Here is a 22,616-nt window from a genome sequence, read left to right as displayed (position 1 = left end):
GACTTCTGCTTCTCCAGGTTATGTTGTGGGAACCAGCTAATTGTGGTTTATTCAACAACGTGGCTTAAACAAATCACGGCTTAGCCCGATGTGGGTCCAACTCTGGCAGCAGATTCCAGGTTTCTTCTCGATCTCCCCAGGTGTATCAAGGCTGAACCGGAGGATGTTCACAAATATATTCTGGTGCCGTGAGGTGGGGCATACAAGTCATTGCTAAGAACAGCACAAGTCCCTATTGTTTCATTGTGCACGTTGCGTTTATTAGTAGTTCCCTTTCATAAAACTGAACAAGTAACAGATTGTGATCATGACAATAGAAGTTGAACAATGCAAAAGAATCCCCAACCATTCAATTACTCACACCTCTGAGGACTTTTACAGCAAGAATCAACACCGCGGTATCTTCTGTGAAACAAGACATGTGACACATGTATCTCCTTCCTTCTTTTTTAAAATCTTTTGTCAATGTTCTTAAAAACTTCAAAACCTGAGTCTGTTCCCTCTTGCCCCACCCAACTCAATTCAACTCAACTATCTGCATCTACTAATATACAGCTGACATGACTTTGTGTTCAATAACAAAGCCTGATGTCGGGTGGGCATCCAGGCTGGAATTTTTAAACTGTAGTTAAGGAGCCGGGGAGCACAAACCAACATGGCCCCAGACAGGCAAATCTCATTTGGGGTTTGCTGATATTCAGCTCGCTTTATTGGGACCATTGCTTTGATTACGTTACGGTTAAGAGAAGATTCCGGAAGGTTTTCTTCCGCTACAACTGACAGGGTTGGTGATCTTTCCCTCAGGCTTGCACAATTTCTCAACGCCAGCTCCTGTATCGTTGGGCCTGCTTTGAGATCATGTCACCACCGTTTCTGGAGCATTCAAGGACGGAACGGGGTTCTCCCCTTGGAGGTCTAGGGGACCGCTACACGTGCCGGGCTCCGACGCTATAAATTGGGGCGATTCCGACATTGCGAGGAATTCTTTGTCCAGCACTTGCACGGTGAACTCTGTCAGCCCGGTGTGGGACTTCTCGTGCCTCGTGAGACCCTGCTTGTAAACGAAGCTTTTCTCGCAATGCGAGCAGTGGAATGACTTTTCTTCTTGGTGAGCGAACCAGTGTCTTTTCAAGCTGCCGGACTGAGTGAAATTCTTCCCACATTCAGTGCAGGTGTAACGCTTCTCCTTGACGTGGAGGCGTTTGTGTTTCTGCAGCAGCTTCAGTTTGGAGAATTTTTTGCCACACTGGAGACACGGGTAGGTGCTTCCACATCTGCTGGGTAGCTTTTGAGGCAGGGAATCCGGTTCCTCTTGCTTACAGGCCGTTGGGTGTTTTTGGAGGCCTGAATCCCACGGGAAATTGTCTCCACCGTGGCTGGACTTCTCCAGTTTTTGTCCCCCGTGAATGCTCCGATGCCTCATGAGAGACGACACAGCGGTGAAGGTTTTTCCACACTCGGGGCACGGGTGATTTTTCTCTTGGACGGCGTCACCGTTGGGCAGGAAAGACACCGATGGCTTCTTTTCTTTATGAATCTTCTTCTGGTGAGCTTTAAGAGCTGAATCCCACCTGAAACTCTCTCCACAATCAGGGCACCGACAGGGCCTCTCCTGCGAATGGATGCGCTGATGTCTTAAGAGGCGGGATGGCCAATTGAAGTTCTTCCCACATACATTGCAGGGATATGATTTCCCTGGAGTGACAGGTCCCGTTTGGAAAAAGAGCCCGGGGTTTTCTCTCTCGTGGATCTTTCTATGTCGCAGAAGAGCTGAGTGCCCCACAAAACTCTCTTCGCACTTGGAGCATTTGAAAGTTTTGCCTTCAGCGGGGGCCTTAAGCGGGGGCTTGGCATTCCCTTGTCCCCGAGATACGGGTTGCAAAGCGGGGAACCTTTTCTTTGCCTTTGTCTTATGGAACGCCTTGCGATGCACCGACAGCGAGGACTGCCAGAAGAAACCTTTCCCACAAGTGGTGCACTTGTGCTTCCTCTCCCCAGTGTGAGTGCTCTGATGGCTCGAGAGATGGGAAGGTATCCTGTATTCTTTCCCGCACTCCGTACACCCATAAGGTTTTTTCTGCCTGTCCAACTGTCTTGCGGGGAGGTGAGTTGTCTTTGTCTCCTGGTGGGCCTTCTTTCTGTGCAAGTCCAACGAGGAAGCCCACCTGAAGCTCTCGTCGCATTTCGTACATTTGTACGGTTTCTCTCCGGTGTGGATGCGTCGATGCCGAGTCAGGAGGTACGAGTAGGCAAAGCGTTTCCCGCAATCGGGACAAGCGCAGGGTTTCTCCTGCAGAGTGGGTTGTTTTGGCCAAGGGCCTCCCGGTTTCCTGGTGTGGATCTTTCGGTGTCTCAGAAGAGAGCGAGCCCACATGAAACTTTTCTCACAGCTGGTGCACGGGTACGGCTTTCGTTCGGCGTGGGTGCGCCGGTGGTTTATGAGGCTCGAGGAACGGTCAAAACTTTGGCCGCACTCGAAACATTTGTAGGATCGCCCTTGCCCCAGGGGTAACTTTTGGAGGAGGGGGACCAAACGCTTCCCCCGGTGGACTTTCTTCCGATGCAGGTTGAGAGAGGAAGGCCACGTGAAGGACTCCCCGCATTCCGTACACCTGTAAGGCTTCTCGCCGGTGTGGATCCGCTGATGTCGAAGGAGATCCGAGTGCTGTGTGAAGGTCTTCCCGCACTCCGAACACTGAGTAGGCTTCTCCTGCGAAACAGGCAATGTTGGCGCTGGAGATGTCGGCTTCTGCTTCTTATGGGCCTTCAGGTGTCTTTCCAAAGCCCCCTGCCACATGAAACTCTCCTCGCATTTCGGGCACTTGTAGGGTTTCTCGCCCGTGTGGATCCGCTGGTGTCTCCTTAGGTGCGACAGCCGCTGGAAAAACTTACCGCACTCCGAACAGGTTTTTTCTTCTGTCGTCGTGGGCGTCTTTTGCAAAGAGCTTTTTAGCTTCTCTCTCTGGTGGAGCTTTTTATGTTTTTCCAAGGATCTGAGCGCCGGGAAGCTCTTCTCACACTCGGGGCATTTATAGTGTTTCTTTCCAACGGGGAAAGGCTGAAATTTCATGAGATGGGACCCTTGGTTGAAGCTTTTCTTCTCATACGAAACTGGGACCGGTTTGTTCCTCAAATGGATCTTTTTATGCCGGTGATACGATGAAACCCAAATGAAGCTTTTCTCACACACGGGACACTTGTAGGTCTTCTGTACAGGGAAGGCCTTCGGCTGTTTCTTCAGCTCTGGACTTTGGCTGTTCCCAGATGTCTCTCCACTCCCCGCCCCGTCCCTGAGACTCTGCTCCTGGTGAATCGTTCTATGCACATTTAGGTCCAGTGCACTGTCAAACTGCTCCCCGCACACGCCGGAAAAGTTCCGTACAATTTTCTCCGGGGAAGAAAGAGGTAAATTCTCACCTGGCTGGGCGTGATAGCCCTGAACGGATCCTCGCTCGGTGCTGTGGGTTCTCTGATGTCGTTTCAGGGCTGTCTTATCATAGAAACTTTTCTCGCACTGGAAACATCTGTATGATTTTTCCCCCGTGTGGATCCTTTCGTGCCGCGTCAGGGTGGAGTTTCGTGAGAAACTTTTCCCGCACACCAAGCACTCTTTTCTCCTTTTCTCCTTCTGTGTGTCTGAACAGAAGACAATGATTTCTGCTTTTCGACCTGCCTGCTCGTAATTTATGATGAAAGGCCTCTCCTCCATGCGATAGACGCCCTGCTGTCCTACGAGGGTCTCTTCTGGATCACAACCTTGTGGAGCAAGGCTATTAGCTCTCTCTGGGGCCACCCTGTGCTGTTCCGCTTGCTTTGGTCTTCCCTGCAGCTGATTTTCACTCTCGTGCGGCTTCCAAATATCTGCAGAAATGACAAACGCATACCCAGTGAGAGAATACTCCAGGGCCACGAGAATAGGCTTAACAGAGCTAATAAGCATCATGACATCCGATTGCGAAGCAAGTATTTCCTGGATGTTGTGCCCAGAATTATAAGAAAACCTTTACTAGTTGATATCAAGAAAGGAAAAGATATTACAACAGAATAATAAGAGTCGGAAGGGACCTTGGAGTTCTTCTAGTCCAACCCCTTGCTCAGGCAGGAAACCCTATACCATTTTAGACAAATGGCTGTGCAATCTCTTCTTAAAAACCTCCAGTGTTGAAGCACCCACAACGTCTGGAGGAAAGTTGTTCCACCGATTAATTGTTCTCACTATCAGGAAATTTCTAGGTTGGTTCTCTCCTTAATAGGTTTCCATCCATTTCTTCTTGTCCTGCCTTCAGGCATTTTGGAGAATAGGCCAAACCCCTCTTCTTTGTGGCAACCTCTGAGATAATGGAACACTGCTATCGTGTCACCCCTAGTCTTTCTTTTAATTAAACTAAGGTAAACGTAAAGGTTCCCCCGCACATGCGTGCTAGTCGTTTCCGACTCTAGGGGCCGGTGCTCATCTCCGTTTCAAAGCCGAAGAGCCAGCGCTTGTCCGAGGACGTCTCCGTGGTCATGTGGCTGGCATGACTAGACACCAAAGGCGCACGGAACGCTGTTACCTTCCCACCGTAGTGGTCCCTATTTTTCTACTTGTATTTTTACGTGCTTTTGAACTGCTAGGTTGGCAGAAGCTGGGACGAGTAACAGGCGCTCACTCTGTTACGCGGCACTCGGGATTCGACCCGCCAAACTGCCGACCTTCTGATCGACAAGCTCAGCGTCCTAACCCACTGAGCCACCGCGTCCCTTAATTAAACTAGACATACTCAATTTCTGCAAATGGTCCTCGTATACTTTAGCCTCCAGTCTTCTAATTGTCTTTGTTGCTCTTCTCTGTACTTTTTATCTCTTACTCCACTCTTCTCTGAAGAGGAACTAAAGAGCCTCTTTATTAGGGTGAAGGAGGAGAGTGCAAAAGTGGGCTTGAAACTCAACATTAAGAAAACCAAGATCATTGGCATCTGGCCCTCTCACTTCCTGGCAAATAGATGGGGAAGAAATGGAAGTAGTGACAAGATTTTATTTTCCTGGGCTCCATGATCACTGCAAATGGGGACTGTAGCCAAGAAATTAAAAGACGCTTGCTCCTGGGGAGGAAAGCCATGGCAAATCTAGACAGCACACTAAAAAGCAGAGACATCACTCTGTCAACAAAAGGGCGTATAGTCAAGGCCATGGTCTTCCCAGTTGCAATGTATGGCCGTGAAAGTTGGACCATGAGAAAGGCTGAGCGCCAAAGAATTGAGGCCTTTGAACTGTGGTGCTGGAGAAGACTCCTGCGAGTCCCTTGGACTGCAAGGCGATCAAATCGGTCAGTCCTAGAGGAGATCAACCCTGACTGCTCTTTAGAAGGCCAGATCCTGAAGCTGAAACTCAAATACTTTGGCCACCTAATGAGAAGGAAGGACTCACTGGAGAAGAGCCTAATGCTGGGAAAGGTTGAGGGCAAGAGAAGAAGGGGACGACAGAGAATGAGGTGGCCGGATGGAGTCACTGAAGCAGTAGGCGTGAGCTTAAATGGACTCCAGAAGATGGCAGAGGAAAGGAAGGCCTGGAGGAACGTTGTCCCTGGGGTCGCGATGGGTCAGACACGACTTCGCAGCTAACAACAACTGTACTCTTATACATAGGTAGACTTCTATATATAACCAGTCGCTCCACACATATAAGGGACCATGAATCTCGAAAGCCTATGCTGGCTGGGGAATTCTGGGAGATAAACGTCCACGTATCTGAAAGTGGCCAGGGTTGAGAAACACTGCGTTTACGATAAGCAAGGAGTGAGCACAAAATACATCTTTATGCTTTGGAGCAGAAGGACAAAAGCAAAGGAGCATCTTAAAAAATTGCCGGGGCTGAGAAATGCTGCCCCAGATTCTCACCGCCTGGACTGGACACCAGCACCACCGCAGGGGAAAAAAAATGCTTTCAGTTAAAATAAATGCATCCAATCTTACCTGCATCAGCATCTTCTTCCATCTTCAGCTCCCTGGCAAACTGGAGTTTCTGCCCGGCGTCCGACGTCCCTCTCTCCAGGGTCTGAACGTTTTCAGATCTAGCACCAAGTTCCTCTCCCATCTACAGGAAGAACCAAATGGATGTGAGGGACCGCTAAAGAGAGCCGCAATAATAGCAAATGGCACTTACCGGGTTTCCCTGAAAATAAGACCCCGGTCTTATTTCATTTTTTTTTTTTGCCATCCAAAAGAGGCACCAGGTCTTATTTTCGGGTTGGTCTTTTCCAGTCACCTTGCGGCAGCGGCACCGACAGCCCCGCCTAGCCGGGCCACTTTTGGGACCGAAGGAAAGGCCTCTGCAGCCGTGAACCGAGCTACGGATTGAATCCGTAGCTCGGTTCTCGGCTGCAGAGGCCTTTCCGGAAGGCCTCTGACAGCGAAATACAGGCTGGGGGGGAAGGGGGGTCCCACAGAAGAAGCGGGCTGGCAAGGCAAGGCGGGTGTCAATTCACGAGAGGCTTGGCTGCAACGGTAAATGGGGTGTGGGATGCGTGAGGCAGCTCCACCAACACCCCATTCCCGTCCTAGCTTGATTTTTAGGCCTGCGCCTCTCCTCAAAACTAGGGCGTATTTTGAGGGTAGGGCTTCTATTAGGCCCACCCACAAAATCAAGCTAGGGCTTATTTTGGGGGGGGGGGGGTAGGCCTTACTTTTGGGGAAACACGGGGTATACCGCTTCGCATTGCTTTACAGTCTCCTCTAAGCGGCTAAAGGGGGGATAGGCAACCTTGACTCTTTTATGACTCATTGACTCCCAGAATTCCTGAGCCAGCCAAGCTGAGGGAAAAGGGAGAGGTTTCCAAGCTGAGCCATACGGGCTCAGGAATTGTGGGAGTTGAAGTCCACGAGTCATAAAAGAGCCAAGGTTGTCTACCCCTGGCCTATACACTAAACCAGTCTTCAAACTTAGCCCTTTTATGACTTGTGGACTTCAACTCCCACAATTCCTGAGCCAGCATGGGGGAACTATGGCTGCTTTATGACTTGTGGACTTCAACTCCCAGAATTCCTGAGCCAGCCATGCTGAGGGAAAAGGGAGAGGTTTCCAAGCTGAGCCATACGGGCTCAGGAATTGTGGGAGTTGAAGTCCACGAGTCATAAAAGAGCCAAGGTTGTCTACCCCTGGCCTATACACTAAACCAGTCTTCAAACTTAGCCCTTTTATGACTTGTGGACTTCAACTCCCACAATTCCTGAGCCAGCATGGGGGAACTATGGCTGCTTTATGACTTGTGGACTTCAACTCCCAGAATTCCTGAGCCAGCCATGCTGAGGGGAAAGGGATTGGTTTCCAAGCTGAGCTATGCTGGCTCAGGAATTCTGGGAGTTGCAGTCCACGAGTCACAAAAGAGCCAAGGTTGTCTACCCCTGGCCTATACACTAAACTAGTCTTCAAACTTAGCCCTTTTATGACTTGTGGACTTCAACTCCCAGAATTCCTGAGCCAGCTGAGGGGAAAGCGATTGGTTTCCAAGCTGAGCTATGCTGGCTCAGGAATTCTGGGAGTTGCAGTCCACGAGTCATAAAAGACCCCTGGCCTAGGCCGCTTTATGACTCGTGGACTTCAACTCCCAGAATTCCTGAGCCAGCCATGCTGAGGGAAAAGGGAGACGTTTCCAAGCTGAGCCATGCTGGCCCAGGGATTCTGGGAGTTGAAGTCCACGAGTCATAAAAGAGCCAAGGTTGCCTACCCCTGGGCTAGGTCGTGGGGAAGGAAGGGGCTGGGCGAAAAAGAGGGGAGACCTAAGGGGCAGGTCTCTCTCTAGGCTACCCAGGGCAGGGGTAGGCAACCATGGCTCTTTTATGACTCATTGACTTCAATTCCCAGAATTCCTGAGCCAGCATAGCTCAGCTTGGAAACCTCTCCCTTTCCCCTCAGCTGGCTCAGGAATTGTGGGAGTTGAAGTCCACAAGTCATAAAAGGGCTAAGTTTGAAGACTAGTTTAGTGTATAGGCCAGGGGTAGGCCACCTTGGCTCTTTTATGACTCGTGGACTTCAACTCCCAGAATTCCTGAGCCAGCATGGCTCAGCTTGGAAACCTCCCCCTTTCCCCTCAGCATGGCTGGCTCAGGAATTCTGGGAGTTGAAGTCCACGAGTCATAAAGCGGCCTAGGCCAGGGGTAGGCAACCTTGGCTCTTTTATGACTCGTGGACTTCAACTCCCAGAATTCCTGAGTCGGCATGGCTCAGCTTGGAAACCTCCCCCTTTCCCCTCAGCATGGCTGGCTCAGGAATTCTGGGAGTTGAAGTCCACGAGTCATAAAGCAGCCTAGGCCAGGGGTAGGCAACCTTGGCTCTTTTATGACTCGTGGACTTCAACTCCCAGAATCCCTGAGCTGGCATGGCTCAGCTTGGAAACGTCTCCTTTTTCCCTCAGCATGGCTGGCTCAGGAATTCTGGGAGTTGAAGTCCACGAGTCCTAAAAGAGCCGAGGTTGTCTACCCCTGGGCCAGGCCTATGCTGCGGTTACACCCAAAATTTATGTCACTAAATGAGACATTTCCTAAGTGAGTTTTGCCCCCCATTATGACCTTCCTTCCCACAGTTGTTAAGCGAATCACTGCAGTTGCGTTAGTTAAGAGAATTGGTTAAAGGAATTTTGCTTCCCCATTGAGATCGCATGAACGTGGGACACTGCGACCATCATAAATACGAGCCCATTGCCAAGCGTCTGAATTTCCATCACATTTATAGGTAGCTCCTGACTTACAACAATTCGTTTAATGACCGCTTGGAGTCGGTACTAAAAAAGAAAAGTGACTTATGGCCATTGTTCACACTTGTGACCGTTGCTAAGCATCCCCAGGGTCATGTGATCCCCTTCTGCGGCCTTCTGATAATCAAAGACGATGGCAAAAAACAACCATACTCACTTAAGAGCCGTGTTACTAATTTTAACAACTGCAGCGACTCCCTTAACAACGGTGGCCAGACAAATCGTAAAATGGGGCAAAACTCAGTGAACCAATTTCTCACTCAGCAACATCAGCACTTTGGGCTCAGCTGTGGCCGTACGTTGAGGACTACCGTACCGACACAGCTATGAGGGGGGGGGGGGGAAAGGGATGGTTTTGTACTCCTATTATTTGCTAGATTTCACATTTTTGTCAGAATGCTACAAACTGAGGTTCCGAATGGGGCTGTTTCATTCGGAGTTCAGAAGGTTTGGGGGTTGTGTTTGGCGCTCAACTTTGCGGTTTCCTGTCAGATTGCAGTTGATGTCTCAGGAAAAAAAAAAAGAGCTCCACACATACCTCTTGTTCGGTTATCCCCGGCACCCACTGTCTGAGCAAGAAATCCTCGGCCAGGGAGATGACCTGGGCGCTGCTCTCTGCGTTGTGTCTCTTGACCCAGCTCTGCATCTCCGGGGGAAGGATGGCCAAGAACTGCTCCAGGATCAGCATCTCCAGGATCTGTTCCTTCGAGTGTCTCTCGACTTTCAGCCACTGACGGCAAAGACTCTGCAACTGATTGTAGACCTGCCTGGGCCCTTCGGCCTCTTGGTAGCAGAAACGCCGGAAGTGCTGCCGTTGCTTCTCCCGGCTCACCGCATCGGCCTGCAAGATGGCCGCCTTCATTTTTCCATAATCCTCTCTGTCTCCCAGCTCCAGGCTGCTGTAGGCTTGCTCGGCGTCTCCTCCCAAGGTGGGCCGGAGGCGGGCCGCCCATTCTTCCTTGGGCCACTGGAAAGCTTTGGCGACTTGCTCAAAGGAGGCTAGGAAGACGTGAGCGTCCTCCCACGGGGAGGGCTCTGGAAGGATCTGGGGGACTTCCACGGTGGTGAGGAACTCCTGCCACTGAGTCTCCCAGAGTTGGCCCAGATCTTCTTGATTTTCCACCTTCACCTCCGGTTGAGTAGCTGTGCTTCTGGAGAGTAGCACTGGTGCTAGCGGTGGCGGGCTCTCTCCTCCAGGATCCTGGTCTTGTCCGGGCATCATCGTGCCTATGAACGCGAACACAGTTGAGATTCTAGAAGGAGTACAGAGAAGAGCAACAAAGATGATCAGGGGACTGGAGGCTAAAACATATAAGGAACGGTTGCTGGAATTGGATAGGTCTAGTTTAATGAAGAGAAGGATGAGGGGGGACATAATAGTAGGGAACAGCCAACACTCCAGAAGACAGGCTTAAGATACAGAAGGGTCTTGACAGACCTGAACACTGGGCGCCATCTAACAATATGAAATTCAATGGTGAAAAAAGTAAGGCTCCACATTTAGGCAAGAAAAACCAAATGTACAGGTATAGTATAGGGGGTACCTTGCTCGATAGTAGTAACTGTGAGAGGGATCTCGGAGTCCTAGTAGACAATCGCCTCAGTATGAGCCAGCAGTGTGCTGCAGCTGCCAAAAAAGCCAACACAGTGCTAGGTTGCATTAACGGAGGGATAGAATCAAGATCAGGTGAAAATACCACTTTATAAGGCCTTTGAATACTGCATCCGGTTTTGGTCACAATGTAAAAAAGATGTTGAGACTCTAGATAGAGTGCAGAGAAGAGCAACAAAGATGATCAGGGGGCTGGAGGCTAAAACATATCAGGAACGGTTGCTGGAATTGGGTATGTGTAGTTTAATGAAGAGAAGGGTGAGGGGTGACATGATAGCAGTGTTCCAATATCTCAGGGGCTGCCCCAAAGAAGAGGGAGTCAAGCTATTCTCCAAAGCACCTGAGAGCAGGACAAGAAGCAACGGATGGAAACTAGTCAAGGAGAGAAGCAACCTAGAACTAAGGAGAAATTTCCTGACAGTTAGAACAATTAACCAGTGGAACAACCTGCCTCCAGACGCAGTGAATGCTCCAACACTGGAAGTTTTTAAGAAGAGACTGGACAGCCATTTGTCTGAAATGCTATAGGGTTTCCTGCTTGAGCAAGGGATTAGACTAAATGACCTCCAAGGTCCCTTCCAACATCATCATCATCATTATAAAACTTTTATTCATTAAACATGAACCTCAGTCAACTGAACACTCAAACTGACTGGCACTAATGGTTGACACGGGTTGCTTGCCAGCATCCTAGGTTATCAACCAGGTATCTCCTTAAAATGTAAGATGTTCTGAGTAGCGCAGTTTTTTATTTATTTATTTATTTATTTATTTATTTATTTATGGGACTTCTATGCCGCCCTATCTCCCGAAGGACTCAGGGCGGCTAACAACAATAAAAAACAATACAAAAATTAAAAAAAGAATTAAATAGCCCCAAAATAAATTGACTACACAGTTAAAAATTAAAAACATATTTAAAAACCCCATCATCAGGTCAGCCTGATGGAAGAAAAAAGTTTTGAGGTCGCGGCGAAAGGACCGGAGGTCCGGGGCCATCCGAAGCTCAAGGGGGAGTTGGTTCCAAAGGGCAGGTGCCCCCACAGAGAAGGCCCTTCCCTTGGGGGTCGCCAGCCAACATTGTCTGGCCGACGGCACCCTGAGGAGGCCCTCTCTGTGTGAGCCCACTGGGCGATGGGAAGTCGTCCCCGGTAGCAGACGGTCCTGCAAGTATCCCGGGCCTAAGCCATGTAGGGCTTTAAAGGTAAGTACCAGCACCTTTTTGTAGCTTTGCTGGAGTTATTGCAGGAAGCTGCAATTTCCTGAAGCATTTTGCAAAGTTTTTGGACGTAGTTCCCAGTGCCCCGATGACAATGGGTATCACTGTTACGCGTTTCATTCATAATCGCACAGTTTCGATGGCCAGGTCGCGGTATTTCATAATTTTTTCCAGTTTTTTTTTTCCCTTCGACTCTGGCACCTCCTGGTACAGCGCTATCAATCAACTGTACGCATCGTCATCGTCGTTACTGTTGTTATTATTATTATTATTTCAATCCCTTGAAGTATCCCACCCCCTTTCTTCCAGCAATGGCCAATTAGATTTCACATGGAAAGAAAGCAACAGCTCCCAAGCTTGTTCATATATCTCTTATTTAGAGATAATTTCTCGTTGAAGATGGATGTCCTCCTAAGGCAGACATGTCAAACACAAGGCCCCGGGGGCCGGATCCGGCCCGCGAAGTGGTTTCATGCGGCCCACGAAGCCATCCTGGAAACAGTGAGGGAACGGCCCCCGCTGCCTTGGCCCTGGCCCAGAGACCCTCCTCCTTCCTGCCAGAGACCCTCAGATCTGTCCCACTCCTGCCCAGGCCCCCATAGGCACCCTTGATGCGAACGATGTAGAGCTGGCCACGCCCACCCAGTAGGCCACACCCACTCCAGCCACGCCCACCCAGTAGGCCACACCCACCCTGGCCACACCCACCCGGCCCCCTGAGGGCAACCGCAATGCTGATGCGGCCCTCAATGAAATTGAGTTTGACACCCCTGTCCTAAGGAATATAGCTATTTTTAAAAAAAAAAACTTTCCCTCACGGATAAGTGGAAGAAAAGCAGAAATGCGTCTGTCAGGATCCCTCTGTTTTTCACAACTCTGTAAGTACAGATAGTCCTCGACTTATAACAGCTCATTTAGTGACCGTCCGAAGTCACCACAGCACTGGAAAACCATTGCAGCAGCATCCCCGTGGGATGGCAACTGGCTCGCGTCCCTGGGGGAGGGGTGTGTGTGTGTGTGTGACCTGATCCCCTTTTTCGACCTTCTGACAAGCAAAGTCTATGGGGAAGCCAGATCCACTTAACAACCGGGTTACTAACTTAGCAACGTAAAATGGGGCAAAACCCAATGAACAAATGCCTCACTTGGCAACAGAAATTGTGGGCTCAACTGCAGTTCTAAGTCGAGGAGTGCTGTACAGATAACGGCGAGCAATTTGACGGACAAATGATTTAATCTCCATCAGTTCCAGCCAGCAAGCCTTGTAGCCTGAGCCAATACGGGACTAGGTAGCCCATAAGCCTCATTCAGCCCCCCAGGGGGACTCCAGGACTGAGACTCCACCACTGAATTTCAGTAGTACAGTGACCAAATTTCAACGCTACAGTTTTCTTCCTGAAATGACAACGGATGCACAGAAATATTTCTTCTTGTACTTAATATTCATCTGTTTTCTTATATTTCGCCGTAAACCAGTAACAATGCACACGGTCGACCTGAATTGGCACGCAGTCACTTGACAGAATCCTTTATTGGCCAAGTGTGATTGGACACGCGCAAGACATTCGTCTCCGGTGCAGAAGCTCCAAGCAACAGGTGATAAGTCACAGATCGTCATCATCATAAAAATGCGCTCATCATAAATCATAGGATACAACACTTAGGGATAGTCATAGGATACTAAGTAAGCAAACAACGTAAATCATACTAGGATACTAAAGAAAACAATATAAATCGTAAGATACAAGCAAGGTAAATCATACTAGAATACTAAAGAAAACAATTAATATAAATCATAAGATACAAGCAACATAATAGCATTGCCTTGAGGGAAGCTGTTGAAACAGTTTATAGCTGTTCAAAGTTACAACGCACCTTCCCGGGGCTACTTATAACCCATTAGGGCAGGGGTAGGCAACCTCGGCTCTTTTATGACTTGTGGACTTCAACTCCCACAATTCCTGAGCCAGCATGGGGGAACTATGGCTGCTTTATGACTTGTGGACTTCAACTCCCAGAATTCCTGAGCCAGCCATGCTGAGGGGAAAGGGATTGGTTTCCAAGCTGAGCTATGCTGGCTCAGGAATTCTGGGAGTTGAAGTCCACGAGTCATAAAAGAGCCAAGGTTGTCTACCCCGGCCTATACACTAAACCAGTCTTCAAACTTAGCCCTTTTATGACTTGTGGACTTCAACTCCCACAATTCCTGAGCCAGCATGGGGGAACTATGGCTGCTTTATGACTTGTGGACTTCAACTCCCAGAATTCCTGAGCCAGCTGAGGGAAAAGGGAGAGGTTTCCAAGCTGAGGGTTACAAGGGCCACACATCCAACACGCACACTCCTGTGATTTTGGCACTTGGCAACTGGCTCACCTTGACAACCATTTGCAGTGTCTGGTGGTCTCAGGTCCGCAATTTGCGATTTACAACTGCAATGACTTACGACTTTTATCTTGGGCTCAATTAATGTCATAAGTCGAGGACTACCTGTAAGGGGGCGGGGAAGCAGTCAGGTCCTAAATCTCCCAACCTCGGTCTTTTTGCAAAGTTTTAAAGGATTGGGCGGGGGGGGCGGGGAGAGAAACCTTTCAAAGATTTATTCATTTATAGCCCGCCTGTCAAATTTCCGACAACGTATGGGCTTTTCAAGTGACTCTGAGGCATTGTTTACCTTTAAAAGTCCTTTATTATTTTTACAAACAGTTCAAGGCGGCCACCCGTCAGGTGGGGTTGGGCTGGGAAAAAAGCAACCAGCGCCAGTTACCCAGCTGACTTTCCAATGGCTGCAATAGTCCAAAATTAGCCTCTCCAAAGCAAAAAGAAAATAAAAAGGCTGTTTTATAGTATTCACTGGGCACCGCAGACGGGGACTGCAGCCACGAAATTAAAAGACGCTTGCTCCTGGGGAGGAAAGCCACGGCAAATCTAGACAGCACGCTAAATAGCAGAGACATCACCCTGTCAACAAAAGTGCGTATAGTCAAGGCTATGGTCTTCCCAGTTGCAATGTATGGCAGTGAAAGCTGGACCATAAGAAAGGCTGAGCGCCAAAGAAATGAGGCCTTCGAACTCTGGTGCTGGAGAAGACTCCTGCGAGTCCCTTGGACTGCAAGGCGATCAAACTGGTCAGTCCTAGAGGAGATCAACCCTGACTGCTCTTTAGAAGGCCAGGTCCTGAAGATGAAACTCAAATACTTTGGCCATTTAATGAGAAGGAAGGACTCACTGGAGAAGAGCCTCATTCTGGGAAAGGTTGAGGGCAAGAGAAGAAGGGGACGACAGAGAATGAGGTGGCTGGATGGAGTCACTGAAGCAGTAGGCGTGAGCTTAAATGGACTCCAGAAGATGGTAGAGGACATGAAGGCCTGGAGGAACGTTGTCCATGGGGTTGTGACGGGTCGGACACGACTTCGCAACTAACAACAACAATAACGTAGTATTCATAACTTGACTCACAAGTTACAACCAGCATGTGAATGTAATATTCTAGAACCCCCCAAAAAAGGACTGTAAAAATATTAACGTATTAGCGACATTTAAATACTGCTTAAAGGAAAAAATAGAATTTATTTGTATCCCTTTATTTTTATTTTATTTTTACAAATAACTCATGGCGATGAACATATCCAGCATCCCTTCCTTCTCCTATTTTCCCCACCTCAACAACCCTGTGAGGTGAGAAGCCATCTTCTGTCCGTTTGGCTAATTTTAATTTTAATTTTAGTCTTTTATACTACATTTGACCTTGCCAAATTTGGGGGGGGGGGGGGTAAAAGGCTATCGTGGTTTTTTTTTCCTTACCTTTATTCTCGCTCCTGCTTACACCTTGGTTCCCGTTTGTAGGCCTAACCTTGCAGCTCTGAGAAGATTCGGTTCGCAACTGCCGTAACACAAGACAAGTGGCATGTTAAAAAATATCGGATGGTTTTTAACCAGGGAAAAGAAACAAACAACAAAAAAAAATTTAAAAAAAAATGAAGAGAGAGTAGAGAAGGTATAAAAAAGATAAGCGAGCACGCCTCCCCGTAAAATAATAAATTGCCCATTTATGATCAGGCTGTAAGAAAGGATGCGTTAATTGAAGGGGCTGCTTTGCAACGTTCTGAGCCCAACCAACTGAAAATTAGAAATGATTCTCCCTCTTTACTTCCAAAAGAGCCTTGGTGGAGCAGTGGGCTAATGCCTCCTTAAGTAACACCAGCTGCCTGCAATTAGTGCAGGTTCGAGTCCCACCAGGCTCAAGGTTGACTCAGCCTTCCATCCTTCCCAGGTAGGTAAAATGAGGACCCAGATTGTTGGGGGCAATTAAGCTGACTTTGTAATAATGCCGCTTGGGGTGTGTGTGCGAAAGCCCTAATAAGCAGGCATATACATAGAATGAAGGCTACTGCTAAGCTTGTAAGCCGCCCTGAGTCTTCGGAGAAGGGCGGGATATAAATGGAATTAAAATAAAATAAAAATAAAATAAAAATAAAATAAATAAAAATAAGCAATCAGGAAGACCTCAGGCTAGCAACTGGCTTCTGGGACCCAATTATTAGTCTGTGCAGGATACACAAGTAGTCCTCGAATTACGACCTCAACTGAGCCCCAAATTTCTGTTGGTAAACGGTAGCAGCAACAAAATTAACAAACATTACGGGGGCAAAAGTTGCCGAAGCGTCTTACAACCTTCCTTGCCACGGTGCTTAAGTGAAACACTGCACAATCTGACGCTATCAGCCCTCCTATGCAACTCAGACAGGAAACACAACTAGACGAACGAATTCTACTTTACTGGAAGCTACACTAACGGAATCTTGCAAGTCTGCAAGGACACACTTCCTGCCACCACTTGTAATAGCTCGTTCCGTTAGGATGGGTCCTTCCTTCCTCTCTGACTCTTGAGCCACTGAGGGCTCCTGCCTCTCTTCTTTGTTTCCTAGCCAACATCTCTGCCTTCCCATTTCTTCAAAGTCACCCACACATACCATTACAGATATATTGCATTTATTTTATTTTATTTTATTTAACAGAGAAAAAGAAACGTGCAGGAAAAAGAGAATACGAGAGATCTAACTGACCAAGTAAATTATTAGTAACTGTGACTCTGACAAGTTAGGCCAACCTTTGATGGATCACCACCACCACCCCCGAAAAAAAATGTCTTTAGTTTTGATCGCAGATATTTAGGTGAGCGGGAGAAATCCAAGTGGACGCCCTGAAATTCTTTGGATAAAAGCTTTCTTGAAGGGAATTGCTCAGTGACAGGAAGCGAGATATAAAGGAAAAAGGCACGTGAACAGGAAGAGACTGGACAACCGTTTGTCTGAAATGATTATAGAAGATCTCCAAGGTCCCTTCCAACGCTATTATTTGGCTATTCTGGATGCAAAAAAAATCTCATAAAAACGAAATTGCAAACTGAAAAAAAATCAGAGACACATAAAAGAATTCGACATAGGCTTGTTCCTATAAATAATTAGGATCCCCACATACTCAAATTCTCTCGAAATCAAGAATATGCTAATAGAAAACCTGCCATCTTACCTGTCCCTCTTAACAATGCGGAATCTTGTCAAAAATCCAACGTTCAGTTATCATGAGTACTATAGCCTGGATTCGTATCCTAAACTCCAAAAGTATATGAACTCAGGCTGAATGCGTACTGGGATTTTGCACTTCCCCTTCAGTCCTTGATTCCAACAATAATTACTATCAAGGACACAAATAAAGTCACTATTTCTTTTATGATCGTCTCAAAAGCTGGAGCAACTGGGATATCTGCTTCACAGGCCATTGTCAATGTAATACTTTATTTTAAAGGTTCATTATGTAAACATAGGGACGCGGTGGCTCAAGGGACGGGGTGGCTCAGTGGGTTAGGACGCTGAGCTTGTCGATCAGAAGGTCGGCAGTTTGGCGGGTCGAATCCCGAGTGCCGCGTAACAGAGTGAGCGCCTGTTACTCGTCCCAGCTTCTGCCAACCTAGCAGTTCGAAAGCCACGTAAAAAAATGCAAGTAGAAAAATAGGGACCACTACGGTGGGAAGGGAACAGCGTTCCGTGCGCCTTTGGCGTCTAGTCATGCCGGCCACATGACCACGGAGACGTCCTCGGACAAGCGCTGGCTCTTCGGCTTTGAAACGGAGATGAGCACCGGCCCCTAGAGTCGGAAACGACTAGCACGCATGTGCGGGGGAACCTTTACCTTTATGTAAATATAGCATAACAGTGGCTGACCGATTATACGCCGTCAAGTTGCTGTCAACTCTTAGCAATCGCATACAGACAGATGTTCTCCTTGATGATCTGTCCCCAATTAGGTACTTGACTCTTCCCACAATGGCCTAATTGCCTCTGTTACTGAGTCCATTCCACCCACCTCACCGGGCTGCTGGCCCTCCTCTCCGAGCAGAATAATTATTTAAGAGAATAACAGAGTTGGAAGGAAACTTGGAGGTCTTCTAGTCTAGTCCATCCGCCAACTCAAGCAGGAGACCTTGTACAATTTCAGACAAATGGCTGTCCAATCTCTTCTTAAAGGGCCTCCAGGGATGGAGCACCCACAACCTCTGAAAGCAAACTGTTCCACTGGTTGATTGCTCTGTCGGAAAATTTCTCCTTAGTTCTAGGTTGCTTCTCTCCTTGGTTAGTCTCCATCCACAAGTTTCTTGTCTTGACTTCTTGTGCTTTGGAGAACAGGCTGACCGACCGACTCCCTTTTGCGGCAGGCCCTCAAATATTGGAATACTGCTATCGTGTCCCCCATGTCCTTCTTCTCTCTAGACTGGCCATCCCCAATTCCTGCAAAGGTTCGGTTTTAAGTCTCAAGCCCCCTAATTACCTTTTGTTGCTTTTCTCTGCAGGGTTTCCAGAGTCTCAACATCTTATTTTATTTTTTTAATAAACGTGGTGGCCAAAACTGGATGCAGTATTCCAGGTGTGGTCTTACTAAGGCATTCTATAAAGCAGTACCAGTCCTTCACGTGATCTTACAAACATTAGAAGGATAAAATATACAATGGTTCATTCATTCCTATTTCACACTTGCTTATCACAAAAATCTCTTAATACTGGGAAAAGCCGAAGGAAAGAGGGGAAAAAAACCCATCTCTTTCCTTCCGCCTTTCCCGGGATTAAAGAGATTTTTGGGTGGTGGGTCCCATTAAGGAAGGCCGATCTAATTGAATCCGCCCGGATTCCCTCCCCGCGACTTTGTTTTACATCTCCTGGCAAGTCTCTCTCTCTCTCGGGGCAAGTCAAAAGTTCATTATCTAATAAAGAGATTTTACGTGTTAATGGCTTATCCCTGGGAAAGCAACTTGCCAGAGGAGGTCTCCCGAGGACCCTTTTCCCAGCTATAATGGAGCAGCAGATCCCGGGGATCTTTTGGGATCGAGCCGCTAGCTTAGGCTGGCTTTGCAAAAAAAAAAGATCTAATAAGAGATTTTACGCATTAATGGCTTATCCCTGGGAAAGCAACTTGCCAGAGGAGGTCGTCTCCCGAGGACCCTTTTCCCAGCTATAATGGAGCAGCAGATCCCGGGGATCTTTTGGGATCGAGCCACTAGCTTAGGCTGGCTTTGCAAAAAAAAAAAAAATCTAATAAGAGATTTTACGCGTTAATGGCTTATCCCTGGGAAAGCAACTTGCCAGAGGAGGTCTCCTGAGGACACTTTTCCCAGCTATAATGGAGCAGCAGATCCCGGGGATCTTTTGGGATCGAGCCGCTAGCTTAGGCTGGCTTTGCAAAAAAAAAAAAGATCTAATAAGAGATTTTACGCATTAATGGCTTATCCCTGGGAAAGCAACTTGCCAGAGGAGGTCGTCTCCCGAGGACCCTTTTCCCAGCTATAATGGAGCAGCAGATCCCGGGGATCTTTTGGGATCGAGCCGCTAGCTTAGGCTGGCTTTGCAAAAAAAAAAAAGATCTAATAAGAGATTTTACGCGTTAATGGCTTATCCCTGGGAAAGCAACTTGCCAGAGGAGGTCTCCTGAGGACACTTTTCCCAGCTATAATGGAGCAGCAGATCCCGGGGATCTTTTGGGATCGAGCCGCTAGCTTAGGCTGGCTTTGCAAAAAAAAAAAAAAGATCTAATAAGAGATTTTACCCATTAATGGCTTATCCCTGGGAAAGCAACTTGCCAGAGGAGGTCGTCTCCCGAGGACTCTTTTCCCAGCTATAATGGAGCAGCAGATCCCGGGGATCTTTTGGGATCGAGCCGCTAGCTTAGGCTGGCTTTGCAAAAAAAAAAGATCTAATAAGAGATTTTACGCGTTAATGGCTTATCCCTGGGAAAGCAACTTGCCAGAGGAGGTCTCCCGAGGACCCTTTTCCCAGCTGTAATGGAGCAGCAGATCCCGGGGATCTTTTGGGATCGAGCCGCTAGCTTAGGCTGGCTTTGCAAAAAAAAAAAGATCTAATAAGAGATTTTACGCATTAATGGCTTATCCCTGGGAAAGCAACTTGCCAGAGGAGGTCGTCTCCCGAGGACCCTTTTCCCAGCTATAATGGAGCAGCAGATCCCGGGGATCTGTTGAGATCGAGCCGCTAGCTTAGGCTGGCTTTGCAAAAAAAAAAAAGATCTAATAAGAGATTTTACGCGTTAATGGCTTATCCCTGGGAAAGCAACTTGCCAGAGGAGGTCGTCTCCCGAGGACCCTTTTCCCAGCTATAATGGAGCAGCAGATCCCGGGGATCTTTTGCGATCGAGCCGCTAGCTTAGGCTGGCTTTGCAAAAAAAAAAAGCTCTAATAAGAGATTTTATGCATTAATGGCTTATCCCTGGGAAAGCAACTTGCCAGAGGAGGTCATCTCCTGAGGACCCTTTGCCCAGCTATAATGGAGCAGCAGATCCCGGGGATCTTTTGGGATCGAGCCGCTAGCTTAGGCTGGCTTTGCAAAAAAAAAAATCTCCAGCCCACGCCTGTTTTGCTTTTCTTTTCTTTTCTCTCTGCCAGATACGAGCGTCCTTCTCCGCAACTCACCCCTTTTGCACCGCCGCCGCCGCCGCTTCCTTGCTCCGGAGCACGAGGCAGCCGGACGGGCTTCGCACACACACACACACGCAAACACACACACAACACACACACACCCACGATTGGGGGGGCGGGGCGGGGAGAAATGCCCCGCTTGCAGAGCCAGGCCGGAAGTCCGGCATTAAGGGACCGCTTTGCCCCTCCCCAATTCCGCCGTCGACTCTGTGGTCTTGGGGCGGGGGCCCCTCTAGGATGCTGCGGCTCTGTCGATTGGCGGCCGCCTTTTCTCGCTCCCCCTGCCGGCCGGAAGGGGATTTTTTAAAAAAAAAAAAAAAACCTCCGCCGCCTTTATTTTGGTTTGCGTTCGTTTTTTTTTAAACCAACGTTGTTTTGTTTCTCACCTATTTGGTTTTTTTTTATTTTTATTTTATTTTTAATCCCATTTATATCCAGCCCTTTCTCCGAAGACTCGGGGCGGCTTACAATTTAAGCACAAATCAAATGTGCTTAGCATTTGTTTTAACTTATTTTAATGTGTTTTAACTTATTGTAAGAATTGTGGGCATTTTGTTTAATCTCTTTTAATTTTTGTATTTTGTCTTTTAACATATACTGCCCTGTTCACCGCCCTGAGTCCTTCGGGAGAAGGGCGGTATACAAATAATAATAATAATAATAATAATAATAATAATAATAATAATAATAATAATAATAATAATAATAATAATAATAATAATAATAATAATAATAATTTTATTTATATACCGCCCTTCTCCCGAAGGACTCAGGGCGGTGAACAGGGCAAGCATAAAAAAATACAGAGTTACAAAAGTTAAAAAAGGATTAAATATATGCCCACTAAAAACAGTAAATACAAATATTAAAATAACAATAAAAAAATAAAATTAATAATAGTAATAGCCTTCATTCTATGTATATGCCTGCTTATTAGGGCTTTTGCCCCCCCCCAAAGCGGCATTATTACAAAGTCAGCTTATTGCCCCCCAACAATCTGGGTCCTGGTTGTTGGCTGGGTGTGCCAGTGGTGAGATGTGAGATTCCAATGAAACAGCCCTGTGTTGTGTTGGATGACACCGCCCTCCCCCCCAAAAAAAGCCGGCTTGTGTGTTTTTCCATTACAGCCGGTCCTCGGTTTACAGCGGTCCCTTTAGTGACCGCTCGAAGTTACAACCAGTCACTTATGGCCGTTTTTCAGACTTATGACCGTTGCAGCATCCCCCGTGGTCACGTGATTCACATTCGGATGTTTGACCACTGACTCGCATTTATGACAGTCACGGTGTGCCGGGATCAGGTGATCCCCTTTTGTGACCTTCTGATAAGCAAAGTCAATGGAGAAGCCCGATTCACTTAAGAGCTGGATTGTTAATTTAACCGCTGCAGGGATTCACTTAAATGTGGCGAGAAACGTCATAAAATGGGGCAAAACTTACAATAAATTTCTCACTTAACGACATAAATTCTGGGCTCAATTGTGGTCGTAAGTCGAGGACTGGCTGTACTTCGGGTTTAGTGTGTTGTGTGAATTCAGTCATTATAGTTAGAAAATAGATTAATAGGATTGGAAGGGACCTTGGTGGCCTTCTAGTCCAACCGTGTTACAGTGTGTGGAATTCTAACAGTAATTGCGGGTGGGTTTTTTTATGGGTATATTGTTTTTTTAACTTGCTTTTTAGGGAATTTTTTAAAATTGTTGGGCGCACCTCCTCCCATGGACTAAGTGAGATGGGCAGCTGGACAAATCAAAATAATAATCTAAAATCTAAAAATATAATCACTCTGTGACTGCCTGGGTCCCAGCTTCCATCAGCTCTTCCTGCAATGCGGCCAGCCCATTTTTTTCCATTTCAATTCTTTTCCTCTCTTAATGGCATCTTATACTTTCATTCGTTCTCCAATCCATGTGCAGGTCTTTCTAGCTTGTCTTGTGATGCCAAGCATGTTATCTTTCCCTGGCTCTTTGTGCCACTCCTAGCTTTTGTATCGATTGTGCGGTTAGTGTCCATCTTTCACTGGCATATATTAGGGCAGGTAGCACACACTGATCGAAAACTTTTCTCTTCAGGCATAGAG

General features: G+C 47.5%; 1 protein-coding gene and 1 long non-coding RNA gene across 2 annotated transcripts in view; one reads left to right on the top strand and one right to left on the bottom strand.

The window, feature by feature from the left end:
* Positions 1–22,616, top strand: part of LOC310636547 — a 331,701-nt gene that overhangs the window by 82,614 nt on the left and 226,471 nt on the right. The window lies entirely within an intron of this gene.
* On the bottom strand, positions 242–20,627 carry LOC310636463 (uncharacterized protein). Its single transcript, XM_083356321.1, has 4 exons — positions 20,532–20,627; positions 9,267–9,981; positions 5,952–6,072; positions 242–3,861 (listed from the first exon to the last, which is right to left on the bottom strand). Exons 2-4 carry the CDS (start codon positions 9,948–9,950, stop codon positions 857–859), a joined length of 3,810 nt encoding a protein of 1,269 aa, XP_083212447.1. The 5' UTR covers positions 9,951–9,981; positions 20,532–20,627; the 3' UTR covers positions 242–856.

This window comes from Vipera ursinii (assembly GCF_947247035.1).
Source record: "Vipera ursinii genome assembly, chromosome: 2".
Classification (NCBI taxonomy): Eukaryota; Metazoa; Chordata; class Lepidosauria; order Squamata; family Viperidae; genus Vipera; species Vipera ursinii.
This window is presented reverse-complemented; position numbering and strand designations above follow the sequence as displayed.